Source organism: Typopeltis vanoorti, chromosome 18 (genome assembly GCF_054136105.1).
Source record: "Typopeltis vanoorti isolate ZY-2024b chromosome 18, IOZ_Tvanoo_1.0, whole genome shotgun sequence".
Classification (NCBI taxonomy): Eukaryota; Metazoa; Arthropoda; class Arachnida; order Uropygi; family Thelyphonidae; genus Typopeltis; species Typopeltis vanoorti.
The window spans coordinates 55,656,493-55,681,502 of record NC_143566.1 but is presented as its reverse complement, the minus strand read 5'-3'; the positions used below and the strand labels follow the sequence as shown (position 1 = coordinate 55,681,502).

At 34.5% G+C, this 25,010-nt stretch overlaps 1 protein-coding gene across 2 annotated transcripts in view; it reads left to right on the top strand.

Annotated features, from left to right (window-relative positions):
• LOC150096679 (U11/U12 small nuclear ribonucleoprotein 35 kDa protein-like) overlaps positions 1 to 25,010 on the top strand; it is a 52,102-nt gene that overhangs the window by 5,340 nt on the left and 21,752 nt on the right. For both annotated transcript variants that reach the window (XM_090408009.1, XM_090408010.1), the window contains exons 2-3: positions 2,816 to 2,946; positions 11,961 to 12,059. In XM_090408009.1, the coding sequence (XP_090264135.1) occupies positions 2,833 to 2,946; positions 11,961 to 12,059 (213 nt within the window). In that variant the 5' untranslated portion in view covers positions 2,816 to 2,832. The remainder of the gene's footprint in view (positions 1 to 2,815; positions 2,947 to 11,960; positions 12,060 to 25,010) is intronic.

Genomic DNA, 25,010 nt, shown 5'->3' with positions numbered 1-25,010 from the left:
GTGGGAATCTTCTAAAACATGACGGCTGGTCGACACCGGGAGGCCCCTTTGATTGGTTGTAACAAAACATAAGTCGGGATTGGTGCCACTATTCCATCTAGCCGAGTTAAAAGTGCAGTTATCCTTGGGATCGAAAATCAGCTGTATGTCGTTTAGCTCTGTCCACTCGGATAGCTTGTTCCCATTTGCATCAGTTTCTCTATAACCTCATTGGGTATGATGACTGTTTAAGTCTCCGATATAAACAGCAGGATGCATTAATTATTTTTATTAATTATAATTATTTTTAGGTCATTAACTTCTATAATAATGGCAGATATGTTTGAAACATCACTAGTAGAAATGAAATGGACCTTGGTAAATGAGTTTCGGCATAGATGGCTATCCCCATACATTTGATGGTATGTTACTCCATCTGCTTATAATAAGGCTGTTCACTGCTTATTTACTTCATTACATTTTTTTCATATTCTTTCCTCTGTTTTTTAGGTTTCAAATGGCTGCCTGGAGTATATATTTTGCTTTCATGTTATTATCTTCTTTTTTTTTCTTTTTTTTTTTTACCAGAAAGTCTTCTAGTGACTTATTTATCTATTTTTACACTCACAGTTTAGCACTCTTACATTTTTCTCTGTATTCTCTCTCTCTCTCTTGGCATCAGTTACTTACTTGGAACTTTTGATATGAGTTCTTTTTTCCAAATATTTCTGAGTCCACTATGAAGTTGAGATTTTTCTATCCTTGCAGATAACTTTACATGCTTCCCTGGCTACATCATCCAGTATTTTCTTGATTTTGTCACTGGATCCCCACAATTTGGATCTTGTTTTCAGACTCTTTTTGATGCAGTTATTTTATATTTAATTCTACAGTTCTTACAGCTGCTTGAGTTTGATTCTTTGTAAAACTTTAATAAATATAAACTTTATAATCTTTTACTGTTCAATGTGATATTAATTTCTGTCCTGCTCAAAATTAAATGACAAATACTGTCTACTTCCAATTCACTGAGTGTTCTTGTATCCATATGTAGCCATCGCCATCAACAATAACTTAGTCCCTAAGATCTGTCTTATTCTCATGTGATCTTTCCATGTGAATTTATGTACATCTTCACATGGGATCATGGTGTTAGTAATGACTAGTCCATGTCATAAACAAAACTTCAGTATAAATTTTGCTGTTTTCTTCAAAATTTCACGAAATACTTTTGTATGGTGTTATTTCCTACTATGCTGTTTAGATTTCTAAGAAGAATTAGCTTTCCTTATTTCTTTGACAGCTGCCTTCTGTAATTCTCTCCTCTGCTTAGTAGAATCTTCTGTGGAATCATAGGTTTAAGTCCATTTGTCCATTTTGCAATTTGCACACATCACTCTACTAGAAATTGCCTAGCATTCAAGTAGTTTATGTATATTCTTGAATACTATAGGTACTCCTTTCTTCTCCAGAAATGTCTTATTCTTCATCTCATTACACTAATTATCTCCATATGGTATTTCTTAATTATTTGCAGGTTTCACTTTTCTGTTGCTTTCCTACACTAATGCCTATCTTCAGTTCTTTTTGAGTTTGGTTTGGTAATTAACTTTAACTGTTGCTCTGATTCCCTGACAAAAACAATAGCTCCATGCCATACATAGAAGATTTCAGTGCCTGCAACATCAAAGAGGCTACAGTGGTAATCCACTCACAAGGCACTCTCAACAGAAACCAAGGAATGATTTTGTATGACATTTGGAAGTCACTTATTAGAGCTTTAAACACATTGGACTTTAATTTTTATGCAAACTATTGGGCACACCTGCTGAACAATGACTGACCATGTGCCAGCTTCCACGCTCCACGTGTTTCTGTTTTACTTGTATTTTTGTGTAACGGTTCCTACACATTCAGTGTTTTTAGTTATGTAATGATTCACATTTAACGCTTGTATATATTTGTGTGTTCATCCTAACACGGACTAAGCCACTAGCTTAAGTGGTAAAACTAGTAGGTTTATTAAATAATTATTATGACCTATAAGCCCAGTGCTAGTTATTTTTATTACAACAGGGCTGATATTTAACTCGATCATGTGCTAGCAAGCATTACATTTCATCATGTACAATCATTTTTGTATGTGGTTTTAGCCATACACAATGAGCTAAGATGGCTTAAGTCCCAAATTGCCAGTTCATCCTCATTTCTTCACTATCCAGATGGATACCTAATAACAAGTTGCACCACAAGAAGATTGAAGATTGTACATTTAGTTAGAAGCCCAGGTCATTTCTGCATTTTTTAATAGGTTATGTGGAGGTATCCTCCCAGTTTGGTTTTGACTTATCATTGATCTCCTACAGAGAAACTCATAATTTACACACTTAACAGTTCTTTTTTATTAAATTAACAATGCTCTACCTACTTGACAGAAACTATTAATATAAAAATATATATGAAAATCACAATGTGCTAGTTGTAAATATTCCAGATTCAGAATACTGTAGGTTAACTGTTCATGCCATCAATAAAAATTTAGTTTTAACACATTGATTTTTTGAAATACTGTATTGTAAAATTTACATTAATCAGTTTGAATTCTTGAAATGAATAGAAACCTGTTGAATTGATATATTTAACATCTTACATTTACTTGAAATTTGTAAAAGTTTACACATATATTTAACTAAATAAAAAAATTGCTCAAATTAATGACTTCAGTTGTGCCAAATACATTCCAAGTATTTTAGTGTGTCAGAAAGCACTTTTCAATATTTCTTTAATTATACTCTATTTTAATATTTTGTTTCTAGAACATCATTTATAATTTCAGAAATTATAATTAATGGAATGACTTCTGAACATTGGTCTCCAATAGCAAGGGTTTATGATCCATTAAAAGCTGGAAGTATAGATGGCACAGATACTGAGCCACATGATCATGGGATTGTTCGTGCATTACAGGTAAATATTATATATATATATATATTTTTTTTTCCCATAATATTTGCTTCCTTAAGTAAATTTAATATTTTTTTGTAAAAAAACCTCACTCACACACACACACACACACACACACACACACACACACACATGGTATTCCGTACTTACAAACGGGCCCTCAAGGCTCCCCATAAGGTTAATTAATAATTAAATTAATAATTTGGAAACTAGTTTCTTCTGATCATATAAACAAACTCGCATGGCATAAGTGGTTTGTTGGTTCAGCATTTTTATGCTAGCAGCTAGTCTCATTGTTTATATGGTCGCTTATGCACAACATCACTTTCGTCTTAACTTTTTTATTCGATTTTGTGAGTCTGTGATTACCCTTATGATCATGCCTCCAAAGTGAAAGTCCACTGCAAGTTCAGGTGAATCTGCAGCGAAGAGAAAGGTGATTACAATGGAATGAAAGTAAAAATAATTAAATGTTTGGAGAGGCTAGATGCCATCATTCATTGGGAAAGCATTAGACTTCAGTCACTCAACTATCGGAACAATTATAAAGGATGCCATCAAAAGTATTGCTGCTTCTTGGGAGAAAATGAAGTAATCAACAATGAAAGGGGGTGTGGAACAAACTGTGCCCTCGATTGTGATCTTTTTTTGATGATTTTTGTGGCTTCACAGAAGAAGACATCACCGAAGTCAGAAAAGCTGTGGTGGAGAGTGGCAATGCACTGCAATTGGACATCAATGAATATGATGTCATTGACTTACTAGAGTCCCATTCATAAGAATTTACCGGTGACATCCTTATGGAGATAGAAAAACAGCTGATACAAACACAAGAACACGAATCAGAAGATCCAGAGCCAAGAGAGTTTCAAGAAAAAAGAATTAGTTGAGGCTTTCATCTCATTGAAGCAGGATTTGCTAAGCTTGAGATGCAAGATCCTAACATTGAACGGTTTACAAAGGTTTACCGTGCAGTTAGTGAGAACATCAGCTGCTATAAGGCCATTTATGATGAAAAAAAGAAAAAGGATGTGCATACAATTCTAGATAACTTTTTCAAGAAACCGGCTTCAGTGTAAGCTCCCCTCCTCTCATCCAGGAGCAGAATCAAATCCTAATTCTCTAGCATCCTCTCCAGTACCATCTCCATCATCATATTCCGATTAGTGTTAGCCTACCTGCTATTTATATACTCTTTGTTTGCATTAAAAGAAAGAGTACAATAGTTTCTGTAACTTATTATTACAGAACAGGTATTATTATTATAGTATTACACTGTATTATTATTGCCACATACGAGCCATTATAGTATTGTTATTATTATTATTACTGTATATGTGCTGTTCATCAGGGATCCGAGTTACATACGAATCCGACCTAAAGACGTTCTCTGGAACATATCTCACCCGTAACCCGGGGACTGCCTGTATATGTATACATATAAAAAAAGTTTAGATTTTTTTTACAAAATATGATTTTTGCACTCTTGTAAGGCAGTTTACATAATAAAGATGATATAAAGACTTTTTACTCTTTACAAGGGTGGTCTAAAAAGTTCTCAGCCTCGACTATAGATGGCAACACTATCGGCAAGTTTGTTTTTTTTCTAAGTTGGTACATCTGTCATAAGCATTCACGTGAAATTGCACGTCATTCTATCAAGTAGTTTTTTTATCCAGCTGTCTGAAGCGAAAGTGTTGTCTGTATCCCTTGAAATGGATAAAATTGAGTATCGTGCAGTTATAAAATTCTTTGTAAAAGAAGGTTTAATGCCAAAAGAAATTCATTCAAAGTTCATAAGCTTTATGGCACTCTTCTTTGTTTTCGACAATTAAGAAATGGGCTGCCTAGTTTAAATGTGGCCATACCAGCCTTGAAGATGATCCACATGAAGGACGTTCAAAAAGTGTAACAACACCAGAAATGATTGATCAAGTGCACGATATGGTATTGGATGACCGGCGACTCAAAGTGTGTGAAATTGCTGAGACTATAGACATTTAAAAAGAACATGTAGGATATATTTTGCACGAAGAATTGCAAATGAAAAAGCTTTGCACAAGATGGGTACCATGCTTGCTCATAGCAGATCAAAAATGCACTTGCATGAAAATCTCTGAACAGTGCTTGGAGCGTTTTAACAAGAATAAAACTGATTTTGTGTGTTGATTTATTACTATGGATGAGACTTGGATTCACCATTACACACTAGAATCCAAACAGCAGTGAAAACAGAGGACAGAAGCCGGTTGTTCAGCACCAAAGAAGACAAAGTCTGTTCCATCACCAGGAAAAGTCACGGCATCGGTGTTTTGGGATACTAAAGGCATTTTGTTTATTAATTATCTTGAAAAGGGTAAAAGAATAACCCGGGAATATTATTCTGATCTTTTAATCAGACTAGATGAAAAAAATTCGTGAGAAAAGATCTGATTTGTAGAAGAAAAAAATCATCTGTCATCAGGACAATGCACCTGCCCACAAAGGTGTTCTGGAAATGGGAAAATTAAGGGATCTGCACTATGAATTGTTGGAACATCCACCCTATTCCCCAGATTTGGCTCCCTCTAACTTCTGTCTCTTCCCAAAACTAAAACTCTTTCTCACTGGTTAGTGTTTTTTTTTCGAATCAAGAGGTGATTACAGCTAAAGAGGGATATTTTGCAGATCTTACTGAGAACCATTACAGGGAAATAGGATAATGGTGCTGGAGCATCACTGGAATGAATGTCTTGAGGGAAATAATGTTGAAAAATAAAAATAATTTTGAAATTCTGAATTTGTTTTTTCATTGTTAGGTCGAGAACTTTTCAGACCACCCTCATATATTAACATTTATGATTTTTTAATTGTCTTATGGTACTTTGTCTTCCATTTTTATTAGCTTTTTTCATTACTTTTTCTCCAAAACAGGATTTGTTATTCTTTTCCTGTACACTTTTTTGAATCATACTTATCAATTATAATCTATTAATTAATATATTAATTTAAAATTATTAATGAATCTGTTAATGCTTTCTTCAGATTTTTTTATTTAGTCTGAAGTTTTATAATTTTACTCTTTTTCCAATAATGTATGTATATTTAAGTTTGCAGATCACATCAATGTATACAGTTTAAATGCTCTTTAATATTGTGGTAGTGCATATCTTATGTGTATAGTCTCTTGGAAGAGTATTTTAATTTAAGCTTAAACAGTTCTCACTCTGATGTGATATGAATAATCAGCATGATATGCTATTCACATTTCTATGACATACTTTATTAGTTGTGTTAGAAATTTGAATTCAGATTTAATATTTGTTAACAAAGTTTCATGTTTTCATAATACAGTGAATCCCTCCCTTCCTCTATAAATCTCATTATTCACAGGGAAGGGAGGATGCATTCAAATTCCGTGCTGTGCAAATAACACTGAGATAATTGAACTTAGGTTCTTCAACTGTGGCAAACCTTCTTTTTGTTTCTGCAGTATTGCACATTTGTCCATCATAGAGTTTTAGAACATAATCGCTGTGAATGTTTTACTGTACATATATATTTTTTAATTTTGCAGTGTAGTGTTAGCACATTTAATACCTTTATAAAAATTAAAGCTTATTACCATTTGGAGTATAACTGGCTAACGAAGGTGCATTTTTAAAAATTGGTCAATTTAATAAAATTTATAAGCACTTATATTGATTCATTTTTTTCATTAGGTATGCATGTTTATTCCTGGACACTGGTTGGACAGATTTTATTAAAATTCAGTATTTGGTATTGTTACAAGAATTTATAATGATTCCAGATATTGGATGTATTGTTACAAGAATTTTTGAAGTCAAACCCTCTTAGTTTTCATTTCATTCAAACCATACGCAGAACTCAGAAGGGATATAAACAGACAGCATGTCAAAACTAACATCTATAACTTCACTCCAGCTTAAAATTTAATAAAATTTGGGATTTAGAGGTGTATACTAAAATATGTCCATGTCATGGACATATTTGAATTGTGTATAATTTTGTCATGGTATGGTTATTTTTATGCTGACTATCATTCATGTTTTTATATAACTGAAGAAACAGACATTTAAGGATAATAATTAACTAATTGCCATATCTGTCTGAAAGAACATAAAATATATCTATCTATCTACACTAGATCTGTTCTGGGGTTGCAGACTATGTGATTAAGATCAGTGGATTCAGTGAGAAAACCTGTCTACATAGATTTAAATCTAAGGGACTGTTTTTGGAATCTGCTACAGCTCTTAAACACTCCCCCAACTTGAATAATAATTCCTGCCTTATTCACCTTAAAATCTGAAAGACTTATTATGAGACGTTCAACCCAGCAGTAAAGATCTCCTTATCATACCCATAGAATGTGCTGGCTTAGAATTTTAAGACTGTCATTGTGTGTGTGTGTGTGTGTGTGTGTGTGTGTGTGTGTGTGTGTGTGTGTGTGTGTGTGTGTGTGTGTGTGTGTGTGCATTCGTGCATACATTCATCTGCCTTTTTTTGTGCCTGCATACATATTCTTATTTTTAGGCTTCTGAAGATGCCTTTCATCAAGGTGAAATATTGGCTTAATTATTAAACATAAGCTGTTTCTTCCAGTAAACAAAAATCAGTGATAAAATTGGGAACAAAATTGTTAGAGTATGTTTGTTGTGATGACAAGTGGTATCACAATAATGTGATTTCAAAATACACTATTTGATATTATCTGTGATTATTTCTTTACTTGTTTTGAAGAATGAGATGACTGTAATTTAGTTGCATTAGTTTTCTTCTCATCTTGATATAAATTTTTCTTTAGGACTCTGCTCCCAAATGGCTGTTTAAAACTGTATATATTTATTTATCTTCTTTAAATAATCATTTTGGCTAAAATGAATGTAGATAGCATTTATATCAACTTGTTATATCTACATGGAAATAATTTTTAATTCTTTAATTTTTTTACAATTAATATTATATTTATGTATTTCTTATGCATAATTAATTTTTTTTAAAATTTAATATCAGTTTCTTTTTACATATATTTGTAGCCTGCAAACTTTGCACTCACTGACTGTTTAAATTGTTATTTGGCTTCCTAATAGTTTAGTTTACCTCAGAGTGGTAAAAAGAATCATCATCATTATCATCATCAAATTCCTGGTATGTACCATCAACGAGTGTACAGGATATGATAGTACTACATGAAAAATTTACATCATTACTAACTTCCTATCTACAATTTTCTTCCAAATCAGTCTGTTATTTGTCAAGACTCTAACCTTATCAGATCTTATATTTCTATCGTCTAAGGCACTTTGTAGCGTATCAATCCACCTATATCTTGGTCTTCCTCTGGGTCGTTTTCCTGCCAACCTGGCAGAGAACACTTGTTTTGTAATCTTTCCTCGCCCATTCTGTTTAAGTGGCCATACCACTAAGATTAGATCTGCTACCACATTCCTGGATGCTGACAATATCTAGTTCTTTCGTAATATCCTTGTTTTTAATATGATATTGCCATTGATGCCATCTTTTCACACCTCTAATCTTTCTCAGGACTCATATTTGTGGTCTCTAGTCTTTGGTCAAGTGTTTTACTTCTGACCCAGCTCTCAGATCCAAAAGTAAAAACTGGTTTGAACACTGTCTTGTTCAAACCAGTTTTTTCAATTGACTTCCTACTACCAGCTTTGTTGATTCTGTTATCTATTTCCATATTTAATTTACCATCTTCACTAAAAATCGTGCCTAAGTAGCTGAAATGTTTTACTTGTTCCACAGGTTCTCCATTCACAACACAGTTGACATTTTTTCAATGATTCTGCCTATTTTCATTGTCTTCTTCTTTTTATTGCTGACTTTTATACCATATCAATCACAACAGTTATTCAATTTAGTCAGGGAATCTTGATCTTGCAGACTTGTAGCAGATTTATTTAGAAGTATAACATCATCCACATAAAGCAATGAGCTGACATTAAATTAACATCTCCAATTTTGATATCATGTTTAATACCACTTTCCTTCATAATGTGATCCATATAGATAATGAATAACAGAGGGGATAATGTACATCCTTGTCTCACACCAGATTTAACATTAAACCATCTTCCTTTACTTCCTTCAATTCTAACTGCTGACTTAGAACTCAAATATTGCTTGATATAATGCCCCATTGTAACTGTAACATTTTGAATAGCTTCTCTCTTGGTACCTTGTCATATGCCTTTTCCAGATCGACAAAACATAAATCAGATCTTTATATTCCCATGATTTTTCAACTATTTGTCGTAAAGTGAAGATCTGATCCTGACAGCCTTTATTTCATCTGAATCCAGCTTGTTCTACACCAAGCTTTTCTTCCACAATTCTTCTCAACTATTTCTCAAGTATGCTTGATTAGATCTTGCCAGGAACACTCAGTAGGGAAATACCTCTGTAATTCTCACATTCAGTTTTATTTCCTTTTTTATATATATGGGTACTATAAGAGCTCTACTCCAATCATCAGGAATTCGTCTCTCTGTCCAGGCTTTCTGAACTATGCAGTGCAGCCACTGTAAGACTTTTATACCACCATACTTCAGCATTTCTGGTCGAATATCATCTACTCCTTCTGCCTTTCCACATTTCAAGCCTTTGGTAGCTTTTTCTACTTCAAGTATGGATATGTATTCCTGACTGTATGCCTGTTGAGTGTTTTTTACCACTGTGCTATAACTGCTTGTTTCATTTAGCAATTTTTCGAAGTAATTACTCCATACTTCAAGGATATCTTTTCTCCCATTTTCATGTAACCTTTATCATCTCTAAGTCCTTTTACAGCACTCTTTACTCCATTTCTAAGCTTCTTCAACAATCCCCAGAATATTTTGCCACCTTCTTGATATTTATTTTCAATGTTCTTGCGAAAGTCCTTCCATGACTTTTGTTTAGCCAGTTTTACACTGTTTAGCTTTCTCACATTTATCTCTATATTCTCTAAGAGTACAAGTGACTTATTTGTCAGGAAATTTTGATATGCTTTCTTCTTTTCCTTCACTGCCTCTTTAACCTCCTGTGTCCACCATGGAGTTCTGATTTTTCTATCCTTGCAGACAACCTCACCACATGCCTCTCTTGCTGAATCAATCAGGGTTTTCTTCAAGGCTTGCCACCGAATCTCCAAGGTTTGGTTCCTGTTCTCAAATCTTTCATTTTTTCTTCAATAATCTTTGTGTATTTTAATCTACAGTTCACATCTGAGAGCTGCCCAGGTATTATTCACTTCAAAATGTTCTTAGATGTTATTCTTTTTAATATGAAATTCAATTTTATCTTGCTGAAGACTAAATAGTGATCACTTCCAATTTCAAATCCTCTGTACACTCTGATGTTCTGCACTAGGGAGAAACCATCACTATCAACAATAATATAGTCAATGAGACTTTTCTTAGTTTTGGAGGAAAATTGTAGATAGGAAGTTAGTAATGATGTAATTTTTTCATGTAGTACTGTCATATCCTGTACACCCCTTGAGGGTACATGGCAGGAATTTGATGATGATGATGATGATGATGATGACTTTTCTTATTCCTTGCCTCTTCTCTCCATGTGAATTTATGCACATTTTTATGTTGGAACATGGTGTTAGTAATAACCAATCCATGTCCTGAGCAGAAATCCAACAAGTATTTGCCATTATTATTAGCTTTGCTCTTTTCTCCAAATTTTCCCAAAATATTTTTGTATGTCTGAAAATCATTTCCTACTCTGCTATTTAGATTCAAAACAAGTACCAACTTTTCCTTTTTCATTGTGTCAGTTGCTTTTTCTAAACCCACTTCTACCTTAGTAGAACCTTCTGTGGGACCATAGGCACAAATAAGTCTTGTTGTCCAGTTCCCCATTCTGATATTTGTCCACATCACTACTTGAGACTGCCTGCCATTCAAGAAGATTGGCCTCGTATTTAGTGTTGAATACTATGGTTACTCCTTCTTTTCCTTGATTTTCATTGCCTGAATATAATATTTTTTATTTATTGCTCAGAAAGATCTCACCAGTTTTTTGTCTCTTTTGTTTTAGTCACCCCTATTATGTCGATCTGGTACTTATCTAAGTCCTCAGCTAGCTCCATTTCTTTGCCATTCAGGCTTCTTATGTTGATAGTACTGATCTTTAACTCTGGTGATGTTGAGTTGAGGTGTGTTTTCAGATTTGTTCCAGTAGCTGACTTTTTGCTGTTTGTCCTGGTTCCCTGGCAAAGACAACGGGGCCTTGTTTAACTGGGTGAAGCCCCAGCCAGCATGAAATTTTGTCGTGTTGTACCATCATTTTGTAATTTGCATTAAGCCAATAAGAATACAATTTGGTGGGCTAAATTCTAAATTGCCAGCCCATCCTCGTCCGTTCAGTATCCAGGTGGATACGCAACAGGGTGCACCACGAGAAGGTGAGGATTGGACATTAGGTCAGAAGCCCTGGTTGGTTCTCCGCATTCCTTTAAAGGCTATGTGGAGGTCTCCTCTCAGTTATACAGCTTTGACCCTTAAGCACCCTGATAAAAAGAATATGCTTCATAAATGGATAGTTATGAAGCAAGGATGGAATGAAAATGTTATGAAGCATATTCACTTATGCTTCATGAATATTTCATATTCTTGTTTCGCTTAAAGTTAAGTTTTTTCCTCTATTGATCTTAAGTTGAACATAAAGTGCATGTATTTAAAATGCAGCCATTTATTAGCTAAAAATTAAGTTTTTATTTCAACATTTATAAGTGCTGATACAATCTAAATAGGCATTAGTTGGTTTAGTATATGTGTTTATTATTTCATATAGAAAAATTGTGATGGAATGTCACTTCCTTACTAATAGAAAGTGCACTTTACCATTATGGTAATTATGGTAAAAATATGCCATAGATGTATTATGTTGGTCTTTTCAAATCCCATGATTACTTACCTTGAATTTACATATGTTACCTACATATATTGTATAAAAATCAAGTGGGTATATGATGTTTTAATGAATTCATTTTGCAGGCTATTTATACACCCAACAAATTTGTTGTTGGTGACCCTAAGTCAACCCTGTTTATTGGACGGCTGAATGCAAAGACAACTGAAGAGAGATTAAATGAGGTAAGTTTAGAGTATGCTATTTGTTTGTGAATTGTGGAATGTTGAAGCTAGCAGCAGACTGAGATAGTCATTACAGCATACATTTATATTTGGATGAATTGTGACGTTCAAATTGCTATATACATATAAAGGAAAAATTTGCATTATGGAAAATTGTTCTCTCTTTAAAGATGTGTGTTATTATTCATGAGCAAAACTCCTTTGAATTATTATGAATAAGTAAATTATGTAGGTAATGCAGTGTCATAAAGTATATTTTCCACCTGCATAGTAGCAAATTTTGCTGGGACACTTATCTACAGGAGTATCTTAAAATAAATCCATTTTGTGCATTTACTTTGTGTCCTTTCTCTTTCAAAAGACCATAGTTACTGATTTTCATTCACCTTAACACTGCAGTTTCTCTTAAATTTGTGGCATAAATATAAACAGTTTTTGCCTTTTGAATATTTGAATTTGTAGAGCCTATTTGTAGGGTTTCATTGCTTTTTGTACCCATATCAGCCACTGAATTAGAAACCTTTATTCAGATGTATGTAAATGTGCAGCATATATGCAAAATACTTGGTCACATGCATCACCACGTGTTATGAGCAACTGTTTACAAATGTTGCTGGTCAGTAATTGTCAATAGTGTCGATTACAATTGGAAAGACAAAAGATCTTTTTGAGTTTGATAAAGGGCTTATTGTGGGTGCCTATCAGGCTGGAGTCATGATTTTGAAAATAGTAGAGCTGACTGGTTTCTCAAACGGTGAGATATCTCTAATGTTTAATCAGTGGAAAAATAATCCACATTGCTTGTCTAAGAAGCATAAGGTCCTAACACAGTATGTTAGGAATGAGATCACCATTGTCTGCGAAGACTTGTGCGGACAAACAGAACTTCCTGTGTGCAACAATTGACTGAAGCATTAAATGAAGGGCTGTTCCCAACCCATATCTCACTAAACTATGCACATTGAATTGAAGAGGATCAGTATTACAGTCTCATGCCTATATGGAAACCACTGATTTCTGCAAAGAACCAGAAAGTTCATCTACAGTGGTGTCGGAAACACTGTGGTTGGATGCTAGAAAAAATTCATATGGTCCAATGAGTCACAGTACACCTTGTTCTATACCAACTGTAGGCAGAACGTTTGGCGGGAGCCCCATGAAGCAATGAACTCAGCTTGCCTTGTAAATGCAACTCAGTGGTTCTGGAGGTGATGTCATGGTATGGAACAGGTCCGTTGCTATTGATGGAAGGTCAGGTATCCTCCAAGGTATATCTGAACATTTTTGATGATCATGTCCATTGTAATGTTGATTTTTTACCCAGCAGGTGACAGTTGTTTCATGGATGACAATGCTACTGTCTGTTGCGCAAGAATTGTTCAGCAATGGCTCAGCAAACATGATAGCAACTTCCACTATCTTTCCTGGCCACCACAAAGCATTGATCTGAGCCCCATTGAGAATGTCTGGCATATGTTAGAAAAACAGATCAAGGAGCAGGGTACCTTTCCATCAAATTTGAGCCAGCTAAAGTGGTGTCTGGTGAACACCTGGTATTTTGTAGACATTGATGCATCCAACGTGTTATGGAATTTATTCCAAACTGCATACATAATATAATTCGGGCTAAAGGAGGTCCAACATGGTGTTAAATAAAAGTTTCAAATTCAGTGTCCAGTATGTGTATACAGAAAGTCATTCACAGTAAATGACTTAATCATGATTATCCTGTGACACTAGGATTGGCATCTTGGTTGTATAACATACAGCCACACAGGACACACTTAGAGGGTCCATGCTTACAAAACACAGATATTAAAAATTCATGAATTCCATTGTTATTAAATTAGGTATTTTTAATTAATTAATTAATTAATTTTTTTAGCAAAGAAAACATTCAAGTATTTTTAAATTGGGAGATTTGCACAGTAGCAGTTATGATCTTTGGGGTTGGAATGGTGTAAAATGAAGATATAATAAGAGCTCTCAGACTGCTGTCAGCATTGTCAGTTGTCAGGCATTTGTTCAGACAATAGCTACTTTTTGTATATTCTTGTGAAAAATTATTTATGATCTTGCATTTGTCAAGAACATTTCTCATCACTCAATTATATCAATTGAAAATGAAATAGCTAAAAATTTAAATTTTGAGGACACAATACCTTTCCCAAAAAAACAAATAAGATAATTAAAACTGTTTAACTTATCGTATATTTCCATGTATAAGACGATACTTTCTTCTAAAATTTTTAGACCAAAAATTGGGGGTCATCTTATACATGGGGGAGGGTAACTGGTTGAGAGACCTGCGGTTGCCATGGCGAAACTGCTGGTACCATGTCTCTATGAACAGACTTCTGCCAATCATTAGCCTTTGTTAACTCTGTCGATTGACATCATTAATTCAATAAACCAATCAGAACTCTGAAAGCATTTATACGTCTGCAACTCGTTGGTGGGTAAAGTTAATGCATTAACAATATTTTGAGCACTAGCCCATAAAAATGTCTGAAAATAAATAAACGATTGTCATATTCTTCAAAATTCAAGTTAAAGTCATCAATTACGCAAAAGAGCATGGAAATAAAGCTTCAGAGAGACAGTTTGGACCTCCTCCTCCCACTGAGTGTATGATTAGACAGTGGAGAAAACAGGAAGAATAACTACTCAAGATGCCAACAAAGAAGAGGGCCTTAAGAGGAAAACCAGCAAAATTGCCAAACTTGAAGCAGATGCTTAAGACTTGGATTATGGATCAGCACCACAGTGGGATATGTGTGTCAACCAAGCTTATTCAATATGAGGCAAAAAGGTTTGCAAGAGAAATGAACATTGTTGATTTTACAGGAAAGGCAAAATGGTGCTTCAACTTCATGAGGAGAGAAGGGTTGGCCATGAGAACATGAATCAAGTTAGCCCAGAAAATGCCACTAGCTTATGAGGATAAATTCCAACAGTTTTACTCCTATGTCATAAAACTTCAGAAAAATATGCTTTTGAACCAAGTCAGATTGCGATCATGGATGAGGCGCCTCTCAATTTTGATATGCCTTCCAACAGAACTGTTGATACGAAAGGGGTCAAAACAGTAGCAATCAAAACAAGTGAAAAGTATAGTGTGTCTCATGAAAAGACACACTATACTGCTGTCCTTTCATGCTGTGTAGATGGTACCAAACTGCCTCCTATGCTAATTTTTAAGAGGTAAACATATCCTGAAGAGAGCATACCACCTGGCGTTCTTGTCCAAGTTCATGAGAACGGCTGGATGAATGAAGAGATCATGGCTATTTGGTTTGCAAAGATTTGATCCAGAAGACCTGGAGGGCTCTCAAAGAGGCCTGCTCCGAGCACATTTAACAGAAAAGGCAAAAAGGGTTGCAGCGGATTTGCAAACTAGCAGTTATTCCTGGTGGACTTACAGGGCAGCTGCAGCCACTAGATATTTCTATGAACAAGTCCTTCAAAGCTCTGATGAAAGAAGAATGGAATAAATTGATGCAAAAAGCAGGTAATAACTTGACACCGACAGGAAGAGTGAAACCCAACTATTACTTAGGTATGCAAATGGGTCCTAAACTCATGGAATGTAGTCAAGCAAGAGGTGGTTGTGAAGTCCTTCAAGAAATGTGGAATCAGCAATGCCATGGATGGAACTGAGGATGATCTCATATATATATACAGTGACTCAGAAGGCAGCAGTGATGCAGTAAAGGTTGAAGAAAGTCTGAAACGATAAGCAGAAAACCAAGAGTGATGCATAATTTCTTAGTACGTATCTTAAAAATATTATCTAATTACTAAATATGCTTTGAATATTTAAAAAAAAATATGAAATGTGCTCTGTTTTATGATTAAAATATCATCATCATCAAATTCCTGACATGTACCCTCAAGGGGTGTACAGGATATGATATTACTACATTAAAAATTTACATCATTACTAACTTCCTATCTACAATTTTCCTCCAAATCAGTCTGTTACTTATTAAAAACAACACGTAAGTCCACAGTAATAACTTTAATTAATAAATAAGGTAGATATTTCATACTAAAAATAATAGTACATCTTCAGTGTTACAAACAGATAGGAATAGAATACAAGTAACGAATATTCGGTGGATCACCTATTCGTTACTTGTATTCTATTCCTATCTGTTTGTAACACTGAAGATGTACTATTATTTTTAGTACGAAATATCTACCTTATTTATTAATTAAAGTTATTACTGTGGACTTATGTGTTGTTTTTAATAATTATACTATGCCACAGGTCCCTCTAAAAATAAGTCTGTTACTTGTCAAGACTCCAACATTATCAGATCTTATATTTCTATCGTCTAAGGCACTTTATACAATATCAATCCACCTATATCTCGGTCTTCCTCTGGGTCGTTTTCCTGCCAACCTGGCAGAGAACACTTGTTTTGCTAATCTTGTCTCGCCCATTCTGTTTAAGTGACCATACCACCTGAGATTAGCTCTGCTAATGCATTCCTGGATGCTGACAATGTCAAGTTTTTTCCTCATATCCTCGTTTTTAATATGACATTGCCATTGATGCCATCTATTTACACCTCTAATCTTTCTCAGGACTCTCATATCTGCAGTCTCTAGTCTTTGGTCAAGTGTTTTACTTCTGACCCAGCTCTCAGATCCATAAGTTAAAACTGGTTTGAACACTGTCTTGTATACAGCTAACTTAGTGTTCCGACTAATTTCTCTCTTATTCCATATGAATTTATTCAATTGACTGCCTTAAAATATTGATTTCTTAATTCTGGGTTCGAAAAAGTAGGGTTCGTCTTATACAAAAATGCGGCAATTCTTTGTAAATTGGAACATGTAAAAGATTTATTTGAAGTTTTACCACTTGGTAATACTATAAATTAAATATACCGAGAAATGATATACTTGGTTTAATCCTTTATCCAGGTGTAAGCAAACAAAGTTTGCACCTGAAGTATTTCAGGACTGGGGCAACTCGTATATAAAAGCTAATGACTTCATATCACTTGCCTTAGTATCCCATTATGGGAAGGATCACTACTCAGTCCAGTTTCAACCTTTATCAGTGGGAGCCACACCCAGAGGTGATAAGGTTGAAGTAATGTAGAAGTCATACTTTCATATATGAGTGGCCAAAAGGTGTCACACCTTATTATTAAAATACTTTGAATTAGAGATAGTTGTTGGAAGTTTTCCCACTTGGTTATACTATAAATTAAATATATACCAAAAATTATATACTGGGTTTAATCTTTTATCCAAGTGTAAGCAAACAAAGTTTGCACCAGAAGTATTTTCATGATTGAGTATAATAAATTTAGTTTAATCCTTTATCCAAGTGTGAGCAAACAAAGTTTGCACCTGAAAGTATCTTCAGGACTGGGGTGAGGTGGTACCACACCAGGCAACTCCTTGCAAAGGTGGAGTAAGTTACATCACTCCTATCTCAGTATCTGATACAAACTTTGTTTGCTCACACTTGGATAAAGGATTAAACTAAATTTATTATATTCTAACCAAGTGAAAAATAAACTTTCAACATCTTTCTCTAAATCCAGAGTAATTTATTAAAAAGGTGGCACACCATTTGGCAACTCCTATAGATAGAGATGACCTTGCTAATGCTTCTGGCTGGTATCTCCACTTGGGCCTGGCTCCCACTGAAGAGACCTCAATAAAGGTCGAAACTAGTCTGGGTAGTGGCCCTTCCCTTAATGCATAACATTAGACATATCCGCAAGGAGATGTGTTTTGCATTATGGGAGATACTGAGTTAGGAGTGTTGGTAGCTTGCTCCACCTTTGCAAGGAGTCGCTCTGGTGTTGTACCACCTCACCCCAGTCCTGAAGATACCTTCAGGTACAAACTTTGTTTGCTCACACTTGGATAAAGGATTAAACTAAATTTATTATATTCTAACCAAGTGAAAAATAAACTTTCATGATTGAGGGTATGTGTTTTGCATTATGGGATACTAAGGCAAATGACGTGAAGTCATTAGCTTTTATATACTAGTTGCCCCAGTCCTGAAAATACTTCAGGCACAAACTTTGTTTGCTTACACTTGGATAAAGGAATAAACCAAGTATATACTGTATTTTTTGGACGATAACACGCATCCCAAATTTATGAGACAATTTTTAGGAAAAAAAATATTATTATATAAAAATATTCACAAACCTTAAATTTCATTTATTATTATTAAACTTTGTTTGCTTACACTTGAATAAAGGATTAAACCAAGTATATACTGTATTTTTCGGACGATAACACGCATTCCAAATTTATGAGACAATTTTTAGAAAAAAAATATTATTATATAAAAATATTCACAAACCTTAAATTTCATTTATTATTACTATAACTTATACCAGCAGCATTCAGTTCGTCTGAAGTATTGTTATCACTTTCTTCAAAAACTAAGTCATCTTCAGTACCATCCATCGTGTTACTTATGCTGCATTTCTTAAAAAGACTTAATAATCGTCTTGTCTGTTCAAAACTCTGCATTCACTCACCCACTAACTATTATTGATGCTGGTAAAGTTTTCGTATGTAAATCAGGGATTTCCACATATGCAGTGAGGCACGTGTTTGACTTGCATCGAAAACATGGGAATCCAAGACTTACCCGGTATCACCTACCTTCAGACCATTAGACGACTCCAATTCTAAGTCAATTTCTCTACATAAAAAGATGTGTCTTATGGTCTGAAAAATACATTAATTTTGTGGTATCTTTAATTTATGTAAAAGATTTAATAAATATGTTTTTGTATCTATAAATTATTCTTATTTTTCTACCTTAAATGTGAAATGTACATATGCACACTGAGAAGAAAATGTTCCTTTTTTTTTTTTGTCGATAAAATTTCTAGTCACCCCCCCCCACACACACACAAAGAAATTTAGGACTTCACAAAATATGGAGTTGATCCTTCATGATAACTATCCCTCTCTCATCCATTCATCTAGTATGATGGATGCGGGTGAAAGTTTTAAATTCATCAGTCATGGTGATTGTCTTTGGTGTTAGCACAGATGTTAATTTTCTACAGTGCAGTGCTTTAATGTTCAACTACTTATTTATTATTTTTAGCCATAGATGGCACTCTGTGTAAAGGAGATAGTTTCTCCTTCACACATAGAAAACCCAGTAGATGCATGCATTGGTGGTGAAACATTCCTTGACAGTGTTACAATTTAAGATGCGAATGATTTGGAAATTTAACAGAGGTATCTGACTGCATAGTTTAAACTATTTGAATTTAACTTTTAATACAAGCAGTTTGAACCATATGGTTGGAATGTGATTGTGCCTTCAACCTTTCTTTAGATATTTTAGTTATTAAAAAATTAATTAAACAATAGACTTGCAGCATTTCATTATTGAATAAAATATAAAAGCTAAATAAATAATAATAATAAAAAAGTGTGTTATATGCGAATGATTTGGAAATTTAACGGAGGGTTCTGACTGCATAGTTTAAACTATTTGAATTTAACTTTTAATACAAGCAGTTTGAACCATATGGTTGGAATGTGATTGTGCCTTCAACCTTTCTTTAGATTTTTTTAGTTATTAAAAAATTAATTATACAATAGACTTGCAGCATTTCATTATTGAATAAAATATAAAAGCAAAATAAATAAATTAAATAAATAATAATAATAAAAAGTGTGTTATACCACTAAAGACCTTTTGCATACACCTAGGGGGTACATATACTACACACTTTGGGGAACACTGCTAGAGATAATTGATGCCTTCAGTCTTGTTACTGTTTATGTTCTTAATGGAGGGTTATTTATTCATCTTGAACATAAGTGTAAACTTCCTTCTAAGCATTCTAAGTGTGAAAAAATTTGGGAAACACATCTTCTTAAAGACCATTTATACTGAACATAAGAATACATGTGGAAGGCAATAGACCATACAAATGTACATGTAGGTTTTTGTGGTTAAGCAGTTTTGTAGGTAGTTTTCGGTATTGAGACCATAATCTAATCTAATCTAATCCTGTGGCCTCCTCTTTTAAGAGGGTTGCAGCTGATGAACAATCTGCTTCCATGCCTCTCTATCTCTTGCTTTGGTAAGACTCTTGCCTATCCAGTCTTTGATGTTGCCTTTCCATTGCAGTCGGGGTCTTCCTTCCTCCACCATCCCCTGCAATACTATTCTTGCCTATCCAGTCTTTGATGTTGCCATACTATTCTTGCCTATCCAGTCTTTGATGTTGCCTTTCCATTGCAGTCGGGGTCTTCCTTCCTCTACCATCCCCTGCAATACTATTCTGGAGAGCTCTCCAGAAGAACCTCTCATCAAATGTCCTGCAAATGTGATTTTCTTCTTTGGATACTAGCCATATAGTCTCTTTTCATCTTGAATCTTCATTGCTCACTCTTTCAGTCCAACTGATACAATCCATTTTCTCAAGCACCACATTTCAAATGCATTCAATAGGTCACTAATCTCCTTGTTGATCGTCCAGGACTCACATCCATATGTCCCCATGCTCCAGATCATTTTCTTGAGGATTCTTACTTTTAACTGTTTGTTCAGATTTCTGTTTCCTAAATTGTGGTATATTTGGAAAAATGCTGCTTTTGCTTTTTTTAATTCTGTTCTTAATTTCATAATTAGATCTATTTTCATCTGTTATCCAACTCCCAGAGTATTCAAAACTTTTTACATTCTCTATTCTTTTCCCATTCAAAGTGATTTCCATCCCATCTTTTTGAAGACTTCACGTTCTGAAGACAAAAGTCTTCTGAACATTTATTTTCATTTTATATCTCTCGTTTCCAACTCTGTTCAGTCTGTTCAAAATTCTTTGCAAGCCTTCCTCTTGGTTCACTCATAAGTATAATATCATCTGCATATCTTATAATAATTATGAGATGTCCATTTATCAGATCTTCCAAGGTCTCCCTCTTCATCCATTCCCTGGAGACATTGAAAAGGAGTGGGGACTTCCCACACCCTTTCTTATGGGGATCCATTCAGTATCCTCTTCTTCAAATCTAACCCTGGCTTCTAGAGTTTTATATATGCTGAACAACAGTCTGATAAATGGACATCTCATAATTATTCCTATTCCTATTTTATGCAAAATATCAAATAAAACAGACTGATAAATCTTTATTGCACTCGATCATTATTTCCCTCAATATCCATAGTGTTGTGATAGCTTCCCTGGTTCCCCTGTTTCTCCTGAAATCAAACTGTGCTTCATTTAATTCTCTCTCTATCATCTGTTCCATTCTTTATTGTAACATGGCTAATCAAGAACGACTTTTGCAGTGTGGCTAATCAAGCTGATGGTTCTGTGCTTATTGCAATCCATCGTTCCTGTAGTCTTGGGAATAGGATAATAGGATAAAAATAGATCTTATGAAGTCTTTAGGTATTCTGACCTCCTCCAGATTTCTGTTAAAGCTGATGGATAGAAGTTTGTTTTATTCCTTCCTTTCCCGGTGCCTTCAGCAGCTCTCCTTGAATATCATCCAGTCCCGGAACTTTCCTATCCTTTATTCTTTTAATGGCTGCTTTGGTTTCCTTAATTTCTGGGGTATCATCATTTTCTATCTGATCACTTTCATCTTCATCTCCATAAAGTCCTGTTACATACTTCTTCCACCTTATCATTTTTTAATTTTTTTCCAACAAACTTTTTCCTCTTTCATTCTTCAAAGCACTGCTTTTTGTCTTTCTCTTCTTCCCTGAAATCAAGTTCAAGCCTTCATAGACCTTTCTCATATCCTTTGCTGTACCATTTTCCTCTATTTCCTTGCAGACCTGATTGAGCCAGTCTTCCTTTGCCTTTATAGCCAGAATTTTATTTGTTTATTGATAATCTCTTTATATCTGATTTTGGCTTCGTTATTGTTCTTATTCTTCCATTTTCTTCTTTCTATCACCCTCAGTAATCCAGGGCTTCCTTCCTCTCCTCTCTGCCTGACCCAGAAGCACTTTAGCACAGCGTTTCTCAACCTTTCTAAGCCCAAGGACCAGTAAAATGCCGAAAACAATTCTACAGACCACTAAGTTATGTAATTTTTTTTTAAATGTATGTGGGGATTACCAACATTTACATGTACAACATATACATTTTACATACACATAAACATTTACAAATACATATGGAAACATAATTAAGTTGGAAGTAAACAATTAAAAGTGTATCAACCCTGAACAAAGTTTTAATTTTTATTAAACAAATAAAGGTATCAGTTTCCGATTTGCCGTGGGGCAAATGAATGGGGTTGTCAGCGAGATTTTACATCACCTGCCATATTAAATCTGCGACCTACAGTGTCATTGAAAGAGGAGTCAAATCCACATCTTTTGGTAACTTGTTTCCAAACATAGTTTTTACCACATCTTTTATAGCTGGAAGTAATAAATTTTCCCTGATAGAATGAGGTTTCCCTGTTTTCGCTATGCACAAACTTAAAAGATAGATGCTTCCAGTGCCTTGCTATTAATCGAACCTATGGCAGAAACTACATCTTTCCAATGATTTAATGTCGCTAAGCGTCACAGAAATTGGCTTGTTTTTTTTCAATTTGCTTATTTTTCACATCACAATGTTTAGTTTCTAAATGTCGGAGTTTTGTAGGTTTTTTCATGCACTCGTTCGACAACATTTCATAACACATTGAGGTTTCTGTTCACTTTCATCTCCACACCAAGTAAACCCGATTTCCAAATATGAATTGTTATATTTCTTACTGTATATTTTCTTTGAACTGCTTGTTTCTTCTACTTCAATAGTATCATATTTACTCGCTGTTACAACAAGTGTATCGCAATTAACGTTAGCATCACCTGTTTCATTTCCTCTTCGTTTCAAAGTCCTAGTTCTAAGCCACTTTTCCATTATTAAAAAACGTTTCTAAAAAATATATAAATACTGGGGTTAACTGACAACACACTTTGTCCAAGTATCACTTAGCACTTCGCTTCTGAAGGTATATTGAGCCTTGGTTGAAGGAGGAAAACCTTCAATAATAAAAATCAACAAACAACAAGCAATTGGTTGAAATGTGGATAACACATGTTCACTTCAAATCTGACAAAACAGCAAGGGAAGGTGGAAGCAATAAAACTATACTGTGGTTCACTTCCCCCCTCTTATTATTTGTCATTCTGCTGCTACAAATTATTGTAGTGCCAGAATGACGAGTAATAAAAGAGGGGTGAAGTGAACAACAATATAGTTTTATTGCTTCTGCCTTTGAACCTTCTGATGGTATTTGTTGTTTTTTTAAGTCTCCGTTTGATTTCAATAATTTTTACTTACTTATTCAATTTTAATTTGTTTGGATAATTAAAAAAAAATATTTATTTAATTAATTTAAGTCTGCCTGTGGACCACCTGTCCCATCGGCGCAGACCACCTGTGGTCTGCGGACCAAAGGTTGAGAAACACTGCTTTAGCACATTCCTTGATTTTCTCTCTTAGATCAGTCCAGATTACTTCTAGGAGTCTATCAGTATCAATATTGCTGATCTTATTTGCTAGTTCAGCTTGATATTTCTCTCTGATATCTTTATTTTTAGTCCATCAATTCTTATTTTTCCAGTTGCAATTCTTTCTTTGTTCATTTTAATCTGATTTTTACTTTAAACACGAGCAGTTTATGGTCACTATTCTTAAGTATAATATCATCTATACTTAAGAATAAGTTTTTGCATTTTTTATTACATTTCTATATCTTGAGTTAATTGCTATGTAATCAGTCTGATTTCTCATTTCTTCACTTCTCTATTTAGTTGCTCTCCAAGTATACAGTCTTCTCTCGTATTATTACAATCAGGTGTTAGTCACTATCAATTCATGTCTTCTGCAACACTCCACCAGTCTGTCTCCCCCTTTTCATTTCTTTCTCACAAGCCCCAAGGGCCCACCAGACCATCCTTTCTCCCTTTCCTTATCTTTGCATTCATATCTCTCATTACTATGTATATCAATGTTATTTTTTAAATGTAAACATTCCTGTATTTGTTGATAGATCTCTTTGACTTCTTCATCTATATGATCTGTTGTAGGGAAGTATATTTGAATTATAGGGATATTTCTAAGTTTGGCCTTTATTTTCAAAGCAATCATGCTTTCAGATCTCTGCCAATATCTCTCCACCATATCGGCTATCCTTTTATCCATCATTATTCCAACACCCCCTTTTCATGTCTGATGTTCTTCTCCTCCTGAGTAAATAAATCTAAATCCATCATCTGTTCTTATATCTCCTTTCCATCTAACCTCTGATATTCCAAGAATTGATATCTTCATTCTTTTCATTTCTTTGATCACATTGGCCATTTTCCCTGCTTGATACATTGAGTTAACATTCCAGGTGCCCATATTTGTATTTTACTTGAGAACTTCCAGGAGGCTTTGATCCTGCAGTGTCATTTGAGATCTTATCCTCCTGGGACACCAACAGAGATCTACAAACACCCTCCCTGGTAGCATATTACACGAGATCAGACCCAGGGGTCCCATCTGTTTTTGAGCATAATTCGTTCTTCCATCTTGACTTTTTCATCATTACTTGGAGAAAAAGTATGAATGGTGGTTCTCCATTGCCTTCCATGCAGCTTGGTGGGTTGGACATTTCCTTCCAACCAGGTGTAATGGTTATAAAGCCATGACTCTTTATCTTCAGCTCGGGTAACCCAGGTTGCCAGTTCCTGTGCACACCTAGATGTGCCCCTGGGGAAGAGACCATAATATAAATATAAAATAATAATATAAAGAATTTATTAAAAATACACAAAGTAAAACTCGACAAGCTTCATTCATTATAAGACTTACATCATCAGGGGTAATGGTACATAAAAAAAAATTTTACACAACAAAAGCCTATTAACAGTTAATTACACACATTAGATGTCTTTTATAACTTCACAACTGTTAAATTGATAAGCTAGAA